The sequence below is a fragment of the Equus quagga genome, chromosome 1, assembly GCF_021613505.1.
Source record: "Equus quagga isolate Etosha38 chromosome 1, UCLA_HA_Equagga_1.0, whole genome shotgun sequence".
In the NCBI taxonomy this organism is placed as follows: domain Eukaryota; kingdom Metazoa; phylum Chordata; class Mammalia; order Perissodactyla; family Equidae; genus Equus; species Equus quagga.
This window is the reverse complement of record NC_060267.1, coordinates 91,257,019-91,278,598: the sequence shown is the minus strand read 5'-3', so window position 1 is coordinate 91,278,598 and position 21,580 is coordinate 91,257,019. Positions and strand designations below refer to the sequence as shown.

The 21,580-nt window shown below is 58.8% G+C and overlaps 3 protein-coding genes across 4 annotated transcripts in view; 2 read left to right on the top strand and 1 right to left on the bottom strand.

The window, feature by feature from the left end:
• Positions 1–1,685, top strand: part of FIBCD1 (fibrinogen C domain containing 1) — a 32,602-nt gene extending 30,917 nt beyond the window's left edge. Inside the window, exon 7 of the mRNA XM_046640281.1 lies at positions 168–1,685. Within this exon, the coding sequence (XP_046496237.1) occupies positions 168–427 (260 nt within the window). The 3' untranslated portion in view covers positions 428–1,685. The remainder of the gene's footprint in view (positions 1–167) is intronic.
• Positions 1,686–10,331: 8,646 nt separating this feature from the next.
• Positions 10,332–10,748, top strand: QRFP (pyroglutamylated RFamide peptide). The gene has a single exon (XM_046680355.1). It carries the CDS (start codon positions 10,332–10,334, stop codon positions 10,746–10,748), a length of 417 nt encoding a protein of 138 aa, XP_046536311.1.
• A 5,596-nt stretch (positions 10,749–16,344) lies between these two features.
• Positions 16,345–21,580, bottom strand: part of ABL1 (ABL proto-oncogene 1, non-receptor tyrosine kinase) — a 138,586-nt gene continuing 133,350 nt past the window's right edge. For both annotated transcript variants that reach the window (XM_046660202.1, XM_046660209.1), the window contains exon 11: positions 16,345–20,012. In XM_046660202.1, the coding sequence (XP_046516158.1) occupies positions 18,298–20,012 (1,715 nt within the window). In that variant the 3' untranslated portion in view covers positions 16,345–18,297. The remainder of the gene's footprint in view (positions 20,013–21,580) is intronic.

Sequence of the window (21,580 nt, the reverse complement as noted above, 5' to 3'; positions counted from 1 at the left end):
GCGGGGCAGGTGTGTCTTCACACGTGTGCACCAGTGTGTATATGAGGGACACGTGTGTACGTGTGTGCTCATGCGCGTCCAGGGGAGTGCACTGCAAACACGTAGCTGTGCTCGCGCGGCGCACCTGTGCCCCCGTGGTACACACCTGTGTGTGCGCGCCTGCGCAGGGGACTCCCTCCTGAAGCACAGCGGCATGAAGTTCACCACCAAGGACCGCGACAGTGACCACTCGGAGAACAACTGCGCCGCCTTCTACCGCGGCGCCTGGTGGTACCGCAACTGCCACACGTCCAACCTCAACGGGCAGTACCTGCGCGGCGCGCACGTCTCCTACGCCGACGGCGTCGAGTGGTCCTCCTGGACCGGCTGGCAGTACTCGCTCAAGTTCTCCGAGATGAAGATCCGGCCGGTCCGAGAGGACCGCTAGACCGGTGCCCTCAGGCCCCGCCCCCGCCCCATCCCCATGCCCCGCCCCGCCCCATCCCGCTCCTGCTGGAATGTTCCACCCGCCGGCGCATGGCTGACCGGCTTGGGCCGGCTAACGACACTGAGTCACCCTGGGCGGGGAGGTCACACGTCACCTCCACGCTGTCCCCACCCGCCCAATTTGCCTCTGCTGATGAGGGGCCGAGCAAACGACCCCATATTCTACCTGCCAGACTTTGGCTCCCGGGCTGTCTGCCGTCTCCTGGCCGGGAGTCTGCCACGCGCCCGGCAGGCCCCTCCAGTCCGAACACGCGGAGTTACGGGGCGCGGAGAAGGGCAGACACACCCCTGGAGCCCCTTTAGCCGATCAGAGCACATGGATCTTTCTGAGTCGGATGGATCCGAGGCCAGCTCCTCTGGCCCGCCTGCCCGGCCCCTCCCTCGTTTCCATGGTGCCTGGAGCTCCCACCTCTCCCCCCAGGACTGGGGTGTGGCTGATGCTGGGGCTGCCTGAGGCCTTGGGCTGGGGCGATGAATCCTGCCGTGACCCCAGGCCAGGCTGGCGCAGATGCCTGCGGAGACTCACGCCCCGAGGTGACCCCCCCCCATCCACCCTGTGTCCCCGCAGGCCTGGAGGTCTCCAGTCCCCTCGGCTGCCCTGCCCAGCCCCCTGCCTTCCTGGGGCAGCGCAGCCGCCCCGCCCATGTTCTTCTGCCCCAGGAGGTGGAGGCAGGTCGTGTACCACTGGGCAGATGAGGGCTTCTTGATTTTCGGGGCTGCACCACCCCCACTACTGATTTCCAGGGACTACAGGACCCCGGGCCTCCTGGGAGCAGGCCTGGAGTGTGGAGGCTGGACCTGAAGGGGTTTGGTGGCTGTCACCCCATCAACCTGGAGACTGCTCTCTCAGTGGGGAGGTGGCCCCCTGCTGTGACTGTAGATGCTGCCACCTCGGGTCGGGGGAAGGGACCTCACTGGGCAAATGGGGGAGACCGAAGCACCGGCCAGGCCCTCAGAGGCATTTTCTCATTGAGTCTGCCCAGTGTGCTGTCATTGGCGCCCTTCCCTCCTGGCCCCCAAGAACCACAGGTTCCCAAGGTCAGTGCTGCAAAGGGCAGGGTGGGTGCCAGCCCTCAACCCTGCTCAGCAGCCTCAGGCCCCTGACGCCTGTGTGGTCAGAACCGAGTGCAGGGCTGTTTCTCGAGTTCCCGTCTAGGAGGACCTGATGGGAGCCTGTGAGAGGGCTAGGGAGTCAGCCTGGGGAGCTGCCCAGCCGGGGGCACCCTGGTGACCCCTCCCCAGGCAGGAGGGAGGGGGTTTCCCTCACAGGACACCCGAAGGCAGGTGAAGGCAGGTGAATGGGGGCTGTGGAGTTCAGCTCTCCTTTCCCCTCCTGCCGCAGTTTGTGCTTCAATAATAACAAGTCGGAGTTGGCCAGGGGCAGCAGGAAAGGTCCAGAGTGCCACTGGCTGGCGTGCGACCTGGCCAGTCCCCTCTCACCCCACCTGGTCAGCGGCATTCAGCAAAGGTTTGCTGAACACCCGCTGTGGGCCAAGGCCTGCCCTGGGTGCCGGACAGGGTCACCTGCCCTCTTGGCACTCAGCTGGAAGCAGAGACGGCCCAGAAATGGGGGATCACAGCCCAGTGTGACCTGGGCGAGGGGGGCGGGTCAGCGTGGAGGGAGATGTGAACAAGATGACACCTGCCGGCCCCCTTCTCCATCCTCTAGAAACCAAGGGCCAGCCCAAACCGGTGGCCTGGACCCTCAGCCAAGAAGCAGAGGCCGCGTCCTCATCCCGGGGAGCCCCCCTATGCCCCCCAGCCCCAGGCTGGAGCCGGCTTCTGCCGAGCCTTGCAGAGCCAGCCACTGTTTAGAAGGTGCCAGGCGCTTTCTGATCTGTCATCAAACAGTTCCTGGTGAGTGTGATGTTAAGGGATTTGCAGATGTGCGTGTGCGTCAGGAGGCTCAGGGGCGCTCGTGCCAGGGCTTGGCCATGGAACAGACATGCCGAAGCTGGACCTGGCGGGCGGACAGGCAAGGGCGGCCTTCAGGAGCCTGTGGTCCAGGTCTCAGCATCAGGACGACCTGGAGACACCCACTCCTTCCTGTCTGGGAGCACCGGCCCCATGCCTAGCCCAGGCCTGGCACCACTAGGGGACATGGCAGGACCAAACACTGGCTGGTGGGCACAAAGCCCGTCAGGGAGGGGACAGCCAAGGCCAGCACACCCCCTGTCCTAAGGGGCACCCCTGCAAAGGTGGTGCTGGGCACAGACAGGCCCTGCACACCGCTCGGGGCCAGGAGGCTCTAGTCTCAAGGAGCCCACAGTGTGATGTCAGCATGAATAGCCGTCACGGGAGATGGGCATGGCCACAGGAACAAGGGGATGCTGGGAGAGCCAGGGGCAGGGGCAGCTCCACTGAGACCTGGGGGATGACAGACATGTGCAAAGGGTCACCCAGGTCCTGTGGTCACTATACCTGAACCCTGACCCATGGGGCCCGAGTTGATGGTTTGATGGTGGGGTGCCTGTGGCCCCCCTATGCCAAGGCACCTGCCCCTGTCCTTCTTCCTTTGATGAGGAGCGAGCCAAGCAGGGAGGGGTCCCTACACCGGGGTCTTGAGGTGGTGCATGTGTTGTCCCACAAGCTTCTGGAAGTTCCTTTCCACAAGCGCAGGTAGGTTCTGTGGAGCCAGCCAGTGGCCTCATTCCTTGTCCTCCAGACTGGGTACATCTCTAAGAGTTGAACCAGAGGCCAGTCGGCTGGCCACCTGAGCTCCCCAAGTCCGGAGGATGGACGGACCTTGTGTTTCCACCGGGATGGCTTCTGCACCGTCAGCCGGGAAATGAGGACTGAGCCGGGAGCGGTTCTCAAGTTGCAGGCCCCCTGCAGCCCTGTAAATAGGTTGTATAATGGCTGTCTTGGGGCAGAAGCGAGGGCCCCAGTACCCACCTCTTGCTGGTCACCCCCACCCATATCCACGCAGGCCTCTGGCTGGCCTGGCTGCGGCCGGAGCCCGGAGGCTGAGCCCTGTCACCCAGGACTCACAGGCTTAGTGAGGCGTGTCAACAGCAACTGCCAGCTGCATCCGCTACACCAGGAGGAGCGGGAGGAGGGGGGGATGCCCTGTGTGCTGACATGGGGGACAGGGAGACATCAGCAAGGCCCACGGTCCTGTGGAGTTTGAAGAGCAACATGCTGGCAGGAGGACACGTTCGGGGATGTGCTGAGCCCAGAACAAAGGATACTAGGCCTTCGTCCAAGTGGCCGGGGCCTCCACTTCTTCATGTGCTTGCAGGGAGAGGTCTGTCCCCAAACAGAGTGGGCCAAGCAGCAGGCAGGACTCTGCACACCCGGAGGGCTAAGGCTGGACTTCGGTGGGACTGCGGGCGTGACAGGGAGTGGGGACGGGGCTCTGACCTGGGGTCGGCCACATTAGCCTCCCACCGTGCCAAGAGGCATGCCTGACTGTCCACAAGGCTGGCAGCTGTGTGGGGGCGCCAGGGTGGGGAGGGGACCCCAGGGCCAGCATGTCTCTGACAGACAGAGCATGGTGTTGGACAGTGCTAGGCTGAGCTGCGTGCACCTGGTGTCCCGTGTGTTCCTGTCCCCAATAAAGTCTCATGGTGACCTGGCCCGGCTCCGCCTCTAATCCTGCCTGGGGCCCCACATCAGAGCACGGGGTGGGGCAGGCACCCCAGCCTCCAGGACTGCCTCCATACCACTTGTCCAGTCCTCTCCCGTTTTTATTTCTACCCAGGAGACAGGGTTTCCCAGCAGCTCGGAGCCCCAGGAGCAGAGCCAGCTGCACACCTGGCAGCAGCCCGGGGCCCAGGGCAGCGATCCCGCCTCCCTGTGAGCTGCACCCAGTGCGGTGTGTCCTCTGCGGGCCGGGCTTCAGGGGATGAACCTGGCCCACTCTGTCTGTGCATCCCACCAGGGTCCCCAGGGTGACAAACTGCCCCTGTGGGTCTCTCTTGGGGCTGCGGCTGGAGTCCTGAGGAGTTGAGACTCATTTTTAGGAACAACAGTCCCTCATGACTATTTATTCATAACACGAATTTGAAGCTTAAGGACAAAACAATCCCGAGTGTATTTAATGAGATCCAGTATTTACCGCGTGCCGTGGCGGAGGCCCCATGCAGGCAGGGGGAGTGGGTGTACTGAGCATCCCAGCCTCGGCCAACCTGCGGGGAGAGGCCGCTGGCCAGCCACCCGGCACAGCAGAGGCCTGTCTGGGCGGCGGGAACACGGGTCCCCTCCGCAAAGTGTTCTTGGCCATCAGGCCTGCAGCCCTGTCCCCCCCCGACCCCCCGCTCCCTCTCATCGGGCCCAGAGGGACACTGGGGATGGGACCCTGGGCCAGGTCATGGGAATGAGGTGATGATGGGCACTGCTTCCCCACAGGCCACACCCGCCCTAAGTGGGGTCACTGCCCAACTTGGCCCCTCACCTGCAGCCACCACACCTCCCCCATGGCAGTTCCTCAGCAGGCACCTGCTCTGGTTCGGCTCACGGGGCCAATCGGAAAGATTCAGGGAACTCAGTCACACGGAGGTTCTTAGAGCTGACGATGGGGACCTGCATCTTACCTACAAACAGCGCAGGAGGCAGCACGGGGAGAGGTTCCCCCAGCAGGAGGGCACTACCAGCGCTGTGGGGAGCTCTGAGAGAGAAGGCAGCCCCGGGAGGCCCTGCTTACAAAGAGGGTGTCGTCTGGGCTCTCCTGAACACCAGCAGCAGCCAACAAGCATTGAGTAGGTACTGCAACCCCCCCACCCCCCACCGCCTTCTCCAGTAGCTCACAACCCCTGTGATGCCGGCACTGCTGTTGTCCCCAGTCAGGGAGAAACAGGCTCAGAAAGTGACATGACTTGTCCGTGGCCACAGCTGATGCGTGGCTGAGCAGGTGTGGGACCCAGTTCTAGGGGCTCATGGGTGGCTAAAGTGTCGTGGGAGGGGGTCTGAGTCAGGGGCCTGCACTTAACACAGCCAGGCTGTGTCACCCCACCAGGTCCTGCCCCTGACAAGTCCCAGCGCAGGCTTAGAGAAGCAAGGACAGGCGTGTCTCAAGGAGCCCAGGCTGCTGGTCCACTTGGACACCTGCCATGGGGCCCTGATGCTCCTCCAGGACGGCTTCCCAGGGACCCTCACTCCCAGGGTAAGAAGGCGGGCCCCTTGGGTCCCCCCAAAGCTGCAGCCGTCCCCCACATTCACCCTGAAGCTGTGGAAGGCTTTGTTGCCAGACACCAACCCTGAATGGCCCCTGCTGCTCTCTGCAGGACCAGCCTGGGCTGCCCCAATGCTCCTGCCCCGAGTCTCGGTGGTGGCAGAAACAGTGTCACAGTTGTCACCCCCAACGGCTCAAGAGTGGGGTCTCATTCCCTGGAATGCACTTGAAAACAATCTTTTGGGCCAGGTGTTCCGGGCGGCACCTGGCAAGCCCCCAGAGTTGGGAAGTTTGGTACCAGATCCGACACTGGCCCCTAAGAGGCAGCCTTGGCCTCAGTGACAGACGCCCCTCGAAAGGCTCCAGAGCCAGTGAACTGCGGGACTAACGCAGCCTCTCACCCTCCTGGAGTGGAAGGCGGTCGCCAGCTTCACAGGCATCTGACTGCCCAGGCCCAGGGCAGGAGGGGTACTGCCCCAGGCCCTCTGTTGTGTGCCTGGGCTCCCGCAGGGGTGACTCTGGCCTCAGAAAGCTCACAGCCCCCGGAGAGATGGACACACGCCAGCACTCTCAGCACCTGCTCCAGTCGGCACATGGGCACACCCTCTGGGCACAGCCTCTGCCCACACCAGCCCACTGAGCCCTCGCCCTCACCAAGAGCCCAGTCACCCCTCAGAGGGGCCCACAGTCAACCCACTGCTGTTCTTTTTTCTTGAAGGTTTCTCTGGTGTGGGTTCTCTGCACTCTGACCAAAGGCTTTTCCACACTCCTTACAGATAAAGGGTTTCTCTCCTAAGTAATTTTTTGTTTAGTTTGGTTTTCATTTGTTTGTTTTTGGTGAGGAGGATTGGCCCTGAGCTAACATCTATGGCCATCTTCCTCCATTTTCTATGTGGGAAGCTACCACAGCATGGCTTGATGAGCGGTGTGGTCTGTGCCCAGGATCTGAACCTGCGAACCCTGGGCGGCTGGAGGGGAGTGTGCAAACTTAACCACTACGCCACTGGGCCAGCCCCAACCGCCTGCCTTTTCTTGGCCCTGTTGTCTTCAGACAAGGCCGAGGGTAACCAGTGCTTCCTGCTGCGGCCGAGGCTGGAGAGCAGGAAGGGGCAGGGGCTGCTCCTGACTGCCTGACTCGGACCCTCGGATTCTCAGTCCCCCGACTCCAGCACGAGGGTAAAGAGTCCAGCCCCTTTGTCAGGTGGCTGGGGCCGGGGACATGTCCACAAGGCCGTCTGTATTGCCATGTGGGTGGTGGCCCCGTGGGGTGGTTTTCCAGCCCTGAGCACCCCACAGGCAAAGGTGACAGGCAGATAACTGCAGGGCGGCCGCAGCCTCACCGAGCACCTGCTCCCCTCGCTGCCCGCTCACTCTCAGTGGAGGGAAACCTGGGTCAGGCCAGACCAGAGGCTGGGGGCTCGGCTGGGCCATCTCGGCTCCTCCTGCGGGTCTCCCCATGGGCGCTCGGACACGGTGCGGAGTCACTGGCACAGCGGCGGGACAGGAGGCAGGGAGGGGAGCTCCTGGCACCACCTGCAGGCAAACGTCTGCCCCGGTGCTGGGCCCACTGTCCCCCTTGGCCGGTGCCTGGAGAACATTGCAGAGCGCTCTGCCCAGCTGTACCCTGGCTCAGCTGCACAGACCCCCGTGCCCAGAACAGACCCAGGAGCGCTCTGTGATCACACACAGGACAAGCAGAGGGATGCATCAGCACCCTGAGGTGTGAACAAGTGGCCCCGCCTAGATCAGAGTGGATCTCACAGGAACGTGTGAGCCCACAACGCAGCCCCTCCAACCTCACACTCCACCACAAGGATGTGGTGTGGGTGACAGCACGGGACGTTCCCCTCTCTGGCCTGGGAGCTCACCTGAGGAGAAACCACCTGGGAGTGAGTGGCTGAGGAGTGACGAGCGCTACTGTCCTCCACACTGAGCGCCATGGGAAGAGCTGGAGCAATGACCATGACAACCTTCCCCCCAGCCCTTGCCAAGCCCCACACTGGGCTAACAGCTCATCTCCATGACTTACCACCACAGCCAGCCCAGTTCTGAAACATTCCCTCCTCTGTCCGTCTTTTCCCAAATGGACGTCAGACACCGAGCCATGCACTGGGTTGTGATGGCAGGAAGACCGAGCTTCCCTTCTGAGGAACAAACCAGCTGGTTGGGGGCCCTGAGGGCTGGAGAGTGGGGCTTGCCCAGGTCGGGCCCCGTGCCCCTTCCACGCCCTCATGGGAAGCAGAGGTCCCCTGCCTGGCTCAGCCTCTGGGCGCGGACGCCCCTCGAAACGCTCCAGAGCCAGTGAACTGTGGCACTAACGCAGCCTCTCACCCTCCTAGAGCGGAAGGCTGTCGCTGGCTTCATGGGCGTCTGACTTCCCGGGCCCAGGGCAGTGGTGCCGGCTGGGCAGCCGCTGTGTGAGGCGTGGACAACCACTCACCCAACAGCCTCTCTGGAGAGCCAGGCAAACCCGACAAAGGCAGGACCATTAGGTCTTAAGGGTGAGCATCGATCGATGCCTCCTCCGAGGGACTCGAGGGTCTATGCTGGACCAGTTAATGATGCTGCCCATTCTCCTGTGAATGAGGCAGGTCTCTAGGAAAAGGGCGCCTGTCTGCCCCTCATCAGACCACATCCTGTTTGTGTTGGGTCTTTTATCAATGTAGTCAGCACTGTCCCCTCCTTCACCACCAGCGTCCCCAATGGGATCCCAGGGTCAGGAATGCACAGCAATCAAGTCCCCACACAGCGGCAAGTCCTCCCCAGGGGCCTATATAAAGCAGGGAGAACCCGGGAGGCACAGTTCCTGGACAAGAACCCAGAGGAGCCCTGTCCAGTCGGCCCTGGTGTCCAGCAGCCCTCCTTGGGAGCAGGCCCTCAGCATGGTGAGTACAGCCGCTCCATCCCCACAGGAACCCCACTCGGGCGCTCCCGCTCCAGGTGAGGAGCTGGGCACGGGCAGCCCGAACCACAGGGAGCCACGGGACTGGGAAGGCCTGGAGAGTGGAGCCCAGCACTCAGGCTGTGGCCCAGAGCGGTGCAGAGACTGGCCACAGCAGCCCCCAGAACTCAGCCTCCGGCCTTCCATCCAGGGCTTTTCCCACCATGTCTCCGACATTGGGACCTGAAGCTCTGACTTGTCCTGGGGCCCAATTTTTGGTGGCAAGTGTCCCAAGCTTCCACTAGGCTCTCAAAGAGATCCATGTCTCCCTGAAAGGGGACAGGCCACTTTGTTCTGTGTATCGAGATGCCCCCTTTCTTGAGACCCAGAGGCCAGTCCCCAGTGGATTCATCCACCAGGTGGAATCCGCTGGGGTCCAAACAGCTGTCGGCTGTGCTTTCTATGGGGAGATGGCCCCCCTCTGCCCAGGCCCTGATGGAGAGGCTGCCCCCCAGCAGGCAAGAGGTCGCTCTGGCCCCAGGAGATGCGGGAAGCTTAGAAGGGCTAGATTTGCGTAGAGGAGGGCTGCTTTTATCGTTTTTTAAAGCTTTCTGGCTGAGTTCACTTTGAAATGTCTTCAAGGGAGCCGTTTCTGGACAGAGCTCTGGGGAGTCCTGCGCTCTCTTCTCCAGGACCGGCTCTCTTCATTCCAGCCTCAGAGGCCCTCAGAGGCTCCTCAGAGGCCCAGCCGGCTCCCGCTCAGCCATCACCAAAAAGGCCTCCTTGGTGAGGGAAGGAGCAGTGATGGCCGAGGCAGGGACATTTGGGGAGGCTCTCCTTCTAGTTCAGCCCCCTGTGGGCCACGATCTGTGGGATGGAGCAGCAGTTCCTGAGTCGGGCCCAAGCAGACCTGGGCTGCTCAGAAAGCGGTGAGGTGTTGGGCCAGTCGCCTGTCTGGGCCTGCTGCCTCCTCTGTAGGGGGCCAAGACAGTACCCTCCTGCTGTGGGCTCGTAAGGATGGCATCAGACAGGGGCAGGAAGCAGTGCCCACAGGCCCAGCATGCCAAGCAGCCTTCTGGCCATTGAATCATGAATCCTGAGGCCTCCACTTTCTAGCTGTGTGGCCTGGGCACAGGCTCTTAGGCTTCTGGCAGTTTTCTTGCCTGAAAAAATGGGAATAACAACTCCTAAAAATTAGGTTTATTGTGAAAATGAAGTGGAGCCGTGCACACAGACGGTGCTCAATAGGGACCACTGACACCCTGGCCACGTTCACATGCTCCTCTCCAGGTGGGCGTCTGAGTTAGGGCAGGAACATCAAATCCGTTTCTTGCTTTCAGGAGCAACTCGCTTCCACGTTAGACACATTAGCGGTGTCCCCGATAAATGGCTTAGCCAGACCCGCTTATTATCAAGTTGAAAACTCAGTGGGATTGAGGCTACTAAGTTTCTCCCCGACGGCTCTGAGATGATGCGGCTCCAGAGTCAATAATTATAACACCAGAAGAATGAGCCCAAATTTGCTCTGCTCTCCTGGGGCTGCCGGGGCACTGCTGTAAGCCATCCCAGCACGGTGTGTTAGAGCGTTAAGCTGCCGAGGCGGTCAAATCCAGGGGATTGCTGGAGAGCAAGAACCAGGCTAATTGGTGCAATCCGCTCCTGAGCCTGCTCAGAACACAAAGGCCTGGTCCCCCAACATACTGACACTTCCTCACGCCGCTCGCAAGCTGGGCTCGGCTGGGCCACAGCCTCAACCTATGACGGCTGCCCGGGCCCCGGGAAGCACTGTCGACAAGTGCTATGCATGGCCCACGTGTCAGCTCTAACTTCTCCCTCTTTCCTCTGGACCAGATGATAGGCCCATACTCCCTGTCCTACCTCCTCCTCCTGCCGCTGGGCACCTGCTTTCCTCGACTGGACAGAGAAGGGCCTGTGGACGCCAGGGGTGGCATCGGGCGCAAAATGAGCTGGGCCGGCCTGGCCGGAGGACCCCGAGTCCACTCCCTGTGGGGCTCCTCTCCGTGGCCGAGAGCTCCACAGTCACCCGCCCTGCTCGTCACGGCCAAGGAGCTGCAGGCGGCAGGCAGGGAGCGCGCTGGCTTCAGGTTCCGGTTCGGGAGGCAGGACGACGGCAGTGAGGCCACTGGCTTCCTCCTGGCTGATGGCGAGAAGGAGAGTGGCCCCTTAGGGACCCTGGCTGAGGAGCTCAATGGCTACAGCAGGAAGAAAGGCGGCTTCAGCTTCCGCTTCGGCAGGGGCCGGCGGTGAGGGGGCCGGGGCAGCCTGGAAAGAAAGGGCTTCTCCGGGACCCTCCCCATTTCCCCTCCTGTCTCCTCTTCAAGTCTTAAGGATCTAGCCCCTGAGAAGACGCGGGTACAAGGGTGACGAGTCACAGCAGTAGCATTGGTTAGGTGTGTGCTGACTTTTGATTTCCAACTTTGCTGAAGCAAAAGCCTGGATGGTGTCAAAAATGAAGTGACAAAAGCAAGCCCTATCTCGGTGAAGAAGCAGGCCGCCGTTGCTGCAGCTCACGGAGGACAGAGTGTCCGCTTCAGGCCCTCCCCTGGTGGGCTGGTTCTGAGCAGTCCCCTGGCCCCGGTGGCCATGAATATGAATAGGCAGAGCTGGCGTGTGGGCTCTGTGCTGAAGGCAGGCAGGCAGACTGATTACAGTGGGTAATCAAAGTCGTGACATTCTCCGCAGGGACGTCTGCAGCTGACACCCAGAGCGCAACTGTGAGTACATCCACTCGGCACAGAGTATGGCTCTGAAAGCTAAAAATCGAAAAAGATCTTGTTCTGCATCCTATTAACACAAGATCCCTCTGGCAAGAAAGCCCTGCTGGGGCATCTCGATGCCACGTGGAACCGGCTGCCCATGTCCTTCTGGTGATGGTCCTTCTCCGTGGTGCAGGCTTTGCCAAGCCGAGTCTCGTGGGAGAGGAACAGGGAGGTGTATGTTTTTGCTATCGCAAGGTTGCATTTCAAATGTTCAAAATATGAGTATGTTGTATGTACCTTTTGAAATAAAAGTTGTCACCACTGCAACACCGTAATGGACAGCCCGCCTGACTCTTGCCTGTGGGTCCTCTGTGCCCTGGGAAGTTGGTTTTCTGAGCTGCAAGTGCCTCAACTTTGGGGAGATGGAAATTGTGTTGCAAGGACCCACACACTCTCCCAGCATCCCCTTAATTGGCAGTTGGTGAAACACCCCTAGTCAAAGGTATAGGAAAACACAGTATGAGGGGCAGTCGCTCCTGCACTGGACTGCTCTTCCCTGATTTTCTCAGAGCAAGGAGCACTGTGAAAACAACTTCTCTACCGCAGGGGAAGCCAGCGCTCAGCCTGGAGTGGCTGCAGGCCTGGGGCGAGGCAGAGCATCTCTTTCAAACACTGCTTTGGTGTGTCCTGCATCCCATCCTGTGTCAGATATGGCAGGCTGATGCTGCTGGCTCCCAGGCTGGCTTCGACTGCTGAGATGAGAACCTATATTGATGTTACTATGGCAACATCTCCCCTCCTCCTTTCGAGCTGTTGCTTGCTCCTGTTCACAATTGAATAATTTTCCATTGAGCTGTCACAATTAATTGGTGGATTTTTATTAGCCTTTTAGAACCACACTGGGCTGGGCCCAGCTTGGCACCTCGGAGCATTTCACAGTGTTTTCCCTTCTATTAGTGACTTACATTCCCCGGCAGCAGCTCTCAATCCTCAGCAGCCAGAAAGCCACTTCATTAAGGGGTGACAGATCTGAGCCAGAAAAGAGCTAGGCTGACTGGGGAGCAGAAATGGGGTGGTAAGACGGGACAGGAACACAGGAGTCAGACCATCGCCTTGCGTTAAAGCGAGCTGCCTTGTCCTGGAGCTCCTAACTTCTTCCCCCTCACCTTGGCTCACGTGTCCCGGGGCTCAGGGCTGTGCTAGGGGCCTGACAGTGGTGCCAATCTGGGAGGCACATCATGCTCTCCTTGGCCTCTACCCCTGTCGAAGGAAGTGATGATCCAGGATGCCTCCCGCTACTGCAACAGTCTGATCCCAGGTCTTCATTTGTCGGTAAAAGAGGCAAAGCTCGGCCCTCAGGCCACACTGAGCAAACCGCAAAATGATGAGCCCGCGTGTCCACACAGGACAGCCCGCCTGGTGCTAAGAACGCGGGTCACAGGCTGGCTGGACCCAGGAAGTGGGCTTCCAGCCCAGGCTCTCAGCCCAGTGTGCACGCACTTCCACTTTGTCAGGGGGCAGCACGTGGGTCGCCCTCTCTTAGCTCGTTCAGACGGCAAAGCAGCCAGAAGACATGCTCATGAAAGACCAGGTGAAACAGAACAGACCACAGGCCGAGGGCGAGGGGCGCCCTGCGGCAAGGTCCCCCGGCCGACCCTCACCTGCCAGTTTCCACTCTCGGAATGAAAGGAGCCGCCTGTGGTCATTAACTGCGAGAACTCGGAGGTCACCAGGCTGAGACAGCCCAGCATGTGATCACACATGCTTCGGGTGCACACTGGCTGGTTTCTCATTTAGCAGGATTAGATTAACCTTGATGGAGAAAGCTGAGATAAAGGGGGAGGGGAGGGCCTTCAAAGCAGTGGACACCCCATCATTAGGCTTTCATCATTAAACAAAAATCAACAACAAAGCTGTTCTCTCCAGTTGCTTGTACATTCGAGCTCAATAACCCTGAAAATCAGAACAATCAACCTGCAAAGGGCATTGATCTGTTAAATCTCCTCCCACTATATTTGCTAAATCTCCTCTTTAACCCCCACCTCCACCTCCCCCTCCCCCGCCAGCGCTGTCAAGGTCTGGGGGCCTCTCACGCACTGCCCCCCCCCCCCGCCCCGTCAAAGTTCGGGGGCCCTCTCATGCACCTTGCCCCCCACCCCCGCCAGCACTGTCAAGGTCTGGGGGTCTCTCACACCACCCCCCCACCACCCCCGCCTTGGTGGAGAAGATTATGCCCCAGATAAGAGCAGGTGAGGCTCTTTGGAAAACACTTATTTGGGAAGCAGAGTGAGCTCCCCGAGCAGCCGAGCAGCCGGCCGGCTACGCCTGGCGGGGCAGGCGCTCTCCTCCAGCCCAGGCCCGAGGGCTGTTTGCATCCGTCCATTATGTTTACTCAAGACACAAAATGGCTTCAGCTCGGGGTGTAGAGGTAAAGGTATTTAACTATTGGAATGGAGGGGGAATATTTGTCTATATTTTCTTGTAGGGTTGAAATATTAATAAAAACGTTTAAGAAAAGAATAGGCTCATGGGGGCAGCAAGCGATCAGGCAGCTCCTCGTAAACAAGGCACCCTCGTCCTAACTCTGGCCCCGTGTCGCAGACGCTGCAGGACAGACTCCACTGCAGACCCACCCAGACCAGCTGCTCTCACCCCCGGGGCAGGGAGCTGGGGTCCCGCCCAAGATGTTGGGCGACCACCAGGGATGAGCGCAGGCAGCGACAGGTTCACCGTGGTCGGTGAGTCTTGTCCCGCCTGACGTCTTCTGAAGTTTGGAAACTGCACTCAGTTTGGGGATGCCTTCTACAAAACACACCCAACACCCGAGAGGCTGCGTACCCTAGCTCGAATTCTTCACTTCTTCTCTCCCATGGTGGAGGGAGGAGCCCGGCCCTGGAGCACAGACCCCTGCTGCTCAGGCTGTGGCTGTCCACACTGTCAACAAATTAGCCTGGCGTAGCAGATATAAGCTGGCATGTGCTGTGTGACCTTGGGCGAGCTGCTTCACATCTCTGAGCCTCAGCTTCCTCACCCATTAAATGAGCAGAGTGACAGAACTTCCCTCCTAAGAAAAAGAGGTGAGGGTTTCACGTGGTAATGCAGAGCGCATCTGCAGAGGGGCTAAAAGCTCTCACACGTGAGCTGTAATTCTAAGAAAACTTTCATTGAGTTATAACACACCCAGAATGTGCCGCAATTCTAAGTGTACAGTTTGATGAATTTTCACCAAGTGACACACCCATTAGCCAGCACCACCCAGCCTAAGCAACAGAGCACTACCCACCCCTCAGAGCTTCCTTGTGCCCCAACTAGGCATCACCCTCTATCCTGACTTCTAACACCGCACCACAGACTATCTGTGTCCATTTAAATAAACGGAAGCTGCTGGCATCACTTTCGGTGTCTGGCTGCTTCTGCTCAACATTGCATGTGAGATTCACTCCTATCGTGGCATGTGGCAAGTCTGTTCATTCTCGTTGCTCTGTAATATTTCACTACACGAACACAATGTACCGATCTTTTTTCTGTTGATGAAATGACTGTCTCCATTTTGGGGGTTTCTTTAGCGCTCGCTTTTTAACGTTTTGACGTCTTAGCCTCCTATTTCGTGATGATATCACTATCAGCTGCTGGCCCTGTTGGCGGGCTTGGCCCTTGGGTATTCCTTGGTTCTAGACCTCGAGGGCAGGACTCAAAATTATCTGAAAATTGTTGTGTGCGCACATCTGTGCATTTTCCTGGGGCCAGCTCCCATTTGTATTAAGCTCTCAAGTGTTTCTAGGACCTAAAAAAGGTTAAGGATCATTGTCCCAGAACGGCTAAGACCCAAGTAAGTTTCTCAAGCTTGGCTGACATCCATGGAAGATTCTTATTTGGGAGAAGGGTCTTATGAGACCCTATTTCACACAGGTACAGCTGCTAACATGGCTGGTAAGTGACATCACACATGATTGGACAAGTAACCTCACTGCTGAGCATCTGGAAAACGGAAATGGGTAACATGCCCGGCCTAAGAGGCTACCGTGAAGATTCCATGACCGGTGACCGTCTGACACGGAGGAGGCAGCCATAAGCTGTGGCTGTCACTATCATCATTCTACAGCTTCTTTCAGACTTGAAAGCTGTCACTCAGGGAACACCCTGCTACCGGTGGAAAAGCCCAGACTCGGCAGATCCGGTGTCCAGGTACAGTTCAACCACTAGCAGACTCTGTGGCCTGGGCCTCGGTTTCTGCCTCTGTGAATCCAAAGGACAGAAGTCTGGTCTCTGGGGCTGCTTGCAGCTACTCTGCTTGAGCACACTCCGGCAGTCCACCAGCCCTCGGCCCAGGCTGGCGTCTCCCCCTCCATCACCTGACGTGCAGCACACCCCGCTGCCGAGGTCTCTGGGGAAGAGGTTCCACTGAACCGTGCTCTTCAATGTGCTTTGGTGAGCAGGATCCGTATCCTCTGACAAGCCTGCTGGCTTAATAAGTATCATTATCAGAGGGTGCTCCTACTTCCCCGACTTCACTTTCCAAGCTGTCAGCTGGAGTTAAATGGAGACCACGATGAGGACGTACGTGTCAGCACGCCCCCACACCCAGTCCCCTTGGCAGGCGGCTGGGAGAAGCTGTGGCACATGGTACTGCTCCTCGCCCAGAGAAGTAAGGTACCTGGGCCAAGTGAGGGGGGGTCTGGAGGCTGAGGGCAGTGGCAGAAAGTGAGTTCAAAGGCAAAGAGAGAAAAAGCACCCCTCTGGAGGGATCAGCTCTTTCGGGCCAGCGAGGACCCAGGGCATTACCGCCTCCCCCCATTTCAATGACGCTGTGATGCCCTGAAGGTTGGCCCAGGCCTTGGGCTGGTCTTCCTTTGCCGTGCCAGTCAGACGTGGCCTGTACGTTGGCATGGCTCACTTTCTGTGTCACTGACAAGAGCAGGGCTGCTCCAAACATGTCAAGGGTGCAGGAAGGGCCTGGGACACGGCAGGGGGACTGCTTGCAAGTGGCTGACAACACAGGAGGCAGGATTCCCGCTGCAACCCTGCCATTGTTCTGTTCTGTAAGACCCAACACGGAGCCTCTAGCCCCTTTGGGGAAGCAAGGACCCCTCCCTCCCGACACGTGGGGCTCCATCAGGGACGGATCACGGACCAACGCAACCGGCCCAAGTTCTAATGTTGTAAACATTTATTTAAAAAATACTACGGAGGAGAGATGTGGATTCAAAAAACACAAAGAGTCATATACAGAAACAAAATGTACTGGACCAAAAAAAAGACACCATAGGCATTTGAGAAGGGAGGAGAGTGGAAAACTATTTACAGGTCATTTATAAAAGAGTGTAATACCAAGGGATAAATGCAAAATATAGTGGCACATCACGTGAACAAAAGGAAGAGACCAGCACCTCACAGAAACAGGCAGCAGGGGAGCTGGTGGGGCTTGTTTTGTCTGCAAGGCCGCTGGTGGTGTTATAGCCCCTCCCTCAGTCTGTCTAACACAGCAGTCTGGGGGGCACAGAGGTGATGTGCTGTGAGCACAGCAGAAAATGATCCAGAGGAAACCCTCTCTACCAGAGAAATAAAATACAGATTTAGGTGATCTGCATAAAAACAGGGCCTGTGCGAGGTCACGGCATGGGGAGCAGAAGGTGGTTTTCTCCTGGTTTCTCCAAGGGCTGCTCCTGGGCTGGGCGTGAGGCCCGGGCAGGGCCTGCCCGCTCTTCAGTAGCTGCTCTAGGTCACGGTCAAGGAGACCTGGGCCCTGGTCCTGGGAAAGCCCGGGGGGGATTACACAGGCCTGCTCTCTGAGACACTTCCTGGGGTTTCGTTTGTCTGTGGTTTTCTTCATCCCTGATGACCCCAACAGAAACATGAGGCTAAGCGTTGTTCGTGGTCGTTAAATAAGACACTCGCCCGTGAGCGCGCGGCCGACACCAGCTGGGCTCCAGTGCCCAGGCCTGTCCTCCTGTGTGCTGCCACCCAGAGCCAGCTGTTTCTGTGTCGGAGGGGGCTGTGCTGCGGGCAGAGCTCTGAAATGCTTCAAGAAGTCCAGAACATTGAAGACTGGCTGGTCACAGAGGAAAGAGCCCTGCAAGGTCTACTTTCTCTTAGAGGACAAGGGAGGGGAAGGAGACGGGGCAGAAATTCGACCGAGTGACTTCTCAGAGCCCCTGGAAATCTGAAAGGAAGGTAACCCTGGGCCCTGCAGACCTGCCTAGGCCCAGCCCCGGGGCCATCTTGACACGAGCTGTTCACCCAACTAACTGCCCCTTGTGCGTCCCCTGCCCCCTTATGCTGGACATCGACCCTGCTGCCCTTAAGACTCAAGCTTCCTATCCAGGATTAGCAGTGCGTGTCACAAGAGAGCAAGGAACTAGGCTCTAAGGACATGGAGAGACCAGATGACAAGGACACTCTTTCACACCGTGGCCTCTCCAGCTTCCCCACCCGTCCCAGAACCCAAAGCCTGGCTGGTTTGAGCACCCACCCGGTTTTACCCTCTGAGTCAAGAGCTGTCCTTCACACGAGGAAACGGTGAGGGCACCTGCCCCTGGTAGCAGTGGAGGGCAGAGTGACCAGCTGGCAGCGCTTTCCAGGATGTAGTTCTGGAAATGTGTCTTCAGCGTAGGAGGCACAACAAAGATGAGCGCATAGGCTCCCTCCACAGGGTGAGCAGAGGGGACAGTTCCCAAGGCCTTGGTGACATGGCTCCTGGCCGGGGCACTCGTTCTTGGGGGAAATGGAGGTGAAGACATAGCCAGAGGAGGTCCTCCAGAAAGAAATACAAAAGGAGACGCTCCCCCGCCTTGCCACCTGCCTGGCGCTCGGTTCTGGAGCGCTGTGTGCGGGAGAGGCCGGGGCGCGACTGCAGTCCACAGAGCAGGAACTCCACAGATAGAACGCGGACTGAGGCGGCTCAGGGAGCCTGGGCCGAGGGGAGGAGAGCACAGGAGGACAGTTGGTGCACAACATAGGTAGTCGGCTGTACTCCACGGCAGCTCTCAGCTCCGCCCGCTGCAGAGCCCCTGGGCCAAGGTCTCAGCTCCTGCTCCTGTGTCAGCCACTGTTGAGGGCACGGGGAAGGTGGGTCCGGCTAGCCTGATGCCTGGCTTCTGCTACCTCTGCACGATGTCACTGATCTCTTTCACGGAGCTGAGGAGTTTGCTGAAGTCCTGAGTGGCCGCTGGGCCACTCCCCGCTGTCGCCGGGCAGATCTGAAGCTCCCGGAGGTTATTCTCCAGTTTGTTGATGGCCTCGCGGAAGGCGAATTTATTCCTCATTTGCTGGATGGAATCCACGTAGCTCACACAGAACGTGTAGAGGTTTTTGCCAGCTTCCAGCACAGCGCTATGGCTGGCCATCTGCTCAGAGTTCTTGGAGATAGCAAGGCACAAGGCCTCAGTGCCATCCAGGACCACACCCTTGGTGATGGCGCCACTGGCAATTCGCTCCGGAGGCTGGCGGGTTTTCCGAAGAGACACGCGAGTCGATATGAGAGGAATGAAGGCGGTGGAGGACGGCTGGTCCCCTGCCAGGGTGGAGGATGCTGACGGCAACACGGAGGGAGCGGGGACTGGGCTGGTCGGGGTCCCTGCTGGTTTGGTGGATGACTGCGACTTTGGCACAGCTGGGAGCACGGGCTTTTTCATGCCCTCTCCCAGCTGGCTGGGTTTGGCAGTGTCACTGTTCACAGCATCCACAACCAGGGCCGTGGGTTTTGCTTTTCCACAGGCGCCTGCCTCCCCGGCTGCTTCCTGGCTCGGGCTCTGAGAGGGCTTCCCGGCTTTCCCAACAGAGGCTGGTGGTGGGGGTGGTGGGGCGGGTTTGAGCTTGGACAACTTCCCCTTGTCTCTCCCTGGGGACTCGGAGGAGGGCTTGTGCCTCCTCACTCTGGACTCCTCGTTGGGGGCCTTGCTGGTCCCTCCAGATGCACCTGGCCCCGCTCTGCTGGTGGGGGGCACTGGCTCAGCTGCAGGCGTCCCGAAGGCACTGGACTTCCCGGCCTCTTCCTTGTGGGGAAGGCCAGAGGAAGGAGCCACCACGACCTGCCTACGGAGGAGTTTTGGAGTCAGACTGGGAGGGCTGGAGCCCGGGCTGGACTCTGCTGCGTCTCTTAAGACCTCATCCACGGCTTCCTCGGTCTTCTTCACCAGCCTGGGCGGGGGGGTCACTGTGCCTCTGGTCACCTGGTCAGACCTGGTCTCACTTGCCCGCTTCCGAGGCAGAGCTGGCTTCTCACTTTTGTGCCCTCCAAATGTGGATGAGTCAAACTGTCTTCCTGTGGACTGCAGATCCCGAGGCAGTGTGACAGACCTCCACTCTGTGTCCTTGGCCCCATGGGGCACACAGGAGGCAGAGCAGGACCTCAGGAAGCGCTTGCTGGAGCTGCCGCCATTCTCCTCTTCACTGGCTGCTAATCGGCTACTGGTCAGCGTGCTAGACTTTTTCCATAGGTGTGGAGACCGGAAGCCTGTGCCCCCCGACTCCCGGAAGGCTCCATTAGGGACACCAACCCCGCTGCTGGGCTTTGGGGACTTGGCTGGCTCGGGTGTGTCCGAGGGTGCGAGAGCTAGGGCGCCGTTGCTAATCTCCCGGCCCTCTTCCTCGCCGGCCACCTTGCGCTCCGGCTGGCCGTCCATCTCCCGGAAGGAGCTGCTGCGTTTGGGAGGGGCTGGGGCTGTTTTCTTCTTCTTCTTGATCAAGGCACTGAACAAGTTGGTCTTTTTGTCTTTGGGGAGAAGGCGTTCATCTTCATTTAAGCCACCATCCTGGGGACCTCGCTCTTTTCGAGGGAGCAACGGAGACACAGCAGGCTCGTGGTCCAGAGGATCTGAAACACATTGGAAACAGGTTAACAAGCCCAGACCAAGGGCTCCTGGGTGAGCGGGGCACCTTGCACCGGCCGCCCACTCTCCACAGAGCAGCAGCCACGGGTCTGGGCTCTGGGCTCTGACAGGCCTGCGTGTGACTACCAGCTCTGCTGCTCACCAGCTACGAGGCCTGGGCAGGTCACCCTTCCTTGCTCATCCTCAGCTTCCTCACCTACAGAACGGAGGACAGGAAAGTCTGCCCATAGCGTTGCTGTGAGAGTGTAAAGCGATAACAAATGTGGTGCATTCACAGCTCTTGGCACTTCTCAATAACTGTTGTCACCTTGTATTATTATTAGGGAAAGCTTAGGTCTCCGTCCTTGAAGACAACAGAACAAAAGGCTAGGACGCACCTGGCCCCCTCATCCTTGCACTGGTTTCCTTTAAAGCAGTAAAGTCCCACCAATACCACTATCTGGTGAGTCGAAAAGAGGCTGAGGCCGAGCGAGGGGTCAGAACCTGTGCTTCTCAGACTGGCCAGCCGGGCGAGGTTCCTGGGAGGTGCCGTATGGAGGGAAGGGCTGCGTTCCACAGGGCGCAGTGATAACGGGCTATTAAGCTTAGGAAACGAGCAGGGGTGACCTACAATTTTTACATGGGCATTCTTTAAATCTGAATAATAGCTCCTAAGAGATCTTTCTGGTGTTGCCAAGCTCCCTGCTAGTGAACGACAGAATTCTCCTCAGAGGGCAGCTGCAGGAAGAGCGGTTTCCCGGCTGCACCCTCTAACTCGGAGCAGAGGTGCAGGGCATTGTCAGAGTACCAGGCGGCATGCAGGATACCTCAGAGGGAAACCGAGGACCTCCCAAAACTTGAATCCAGCGGAAGAAGGTGAAGAAAGCGAAATTCTAATGAATTATGCACAGCCCTACTTCAGAGCTGAACAGCTAGCTGACACTCGGCTCACCACGAGATTACAGATCAAAATACCCCTCAGATGAGCACTGACGGGCATAAATGAACATGACTGCTTATCACTGGTCTTTTAATAAGCCTGAAGCTTCCGTAGCAGCCTCTCCTCCTCCCCACTGCTTATCTACCTGAAATCATGGCAACCAAGAGAAGGGTGAGGGTCCAGGCCTCTGGACAGTCCATACGCCATGGCCTCAAACGGAGGGCGAGCGAGACCCAGGGGGTGTGGAAAGAAAGCGTTATAACTGGGATTTATTTCTTTATAATCCTGGCTTTGCCCTGTCCCTTCCCACTTAGTCTGTGGTCCATCAGAGCATCCCCTAGGAGCCTCTACAAACCCGGATGTCTGGCCCACCGAAGACATTTTCGTTCAGCTGGTCTGCAGTAGAACCCAGACTTCTGGGGTTTTCTGGGGAGGGAGGCAACACTACCTCAGAGCAGCCTAACTCACACACAGCCTGGCGCACAGGAAGCACGAGCTCAGTGTTTGCTAATATTCCTGACACCATCCTGAGGGCCCTCCTGAACCAGCCCCATCTGCCTGGCTCAGAGGACGGGAGAGGACGCTGGCCCCGCGCCACAGCTGTCTCCTGAGGCCGTCAGTTCCTGGGAGCTT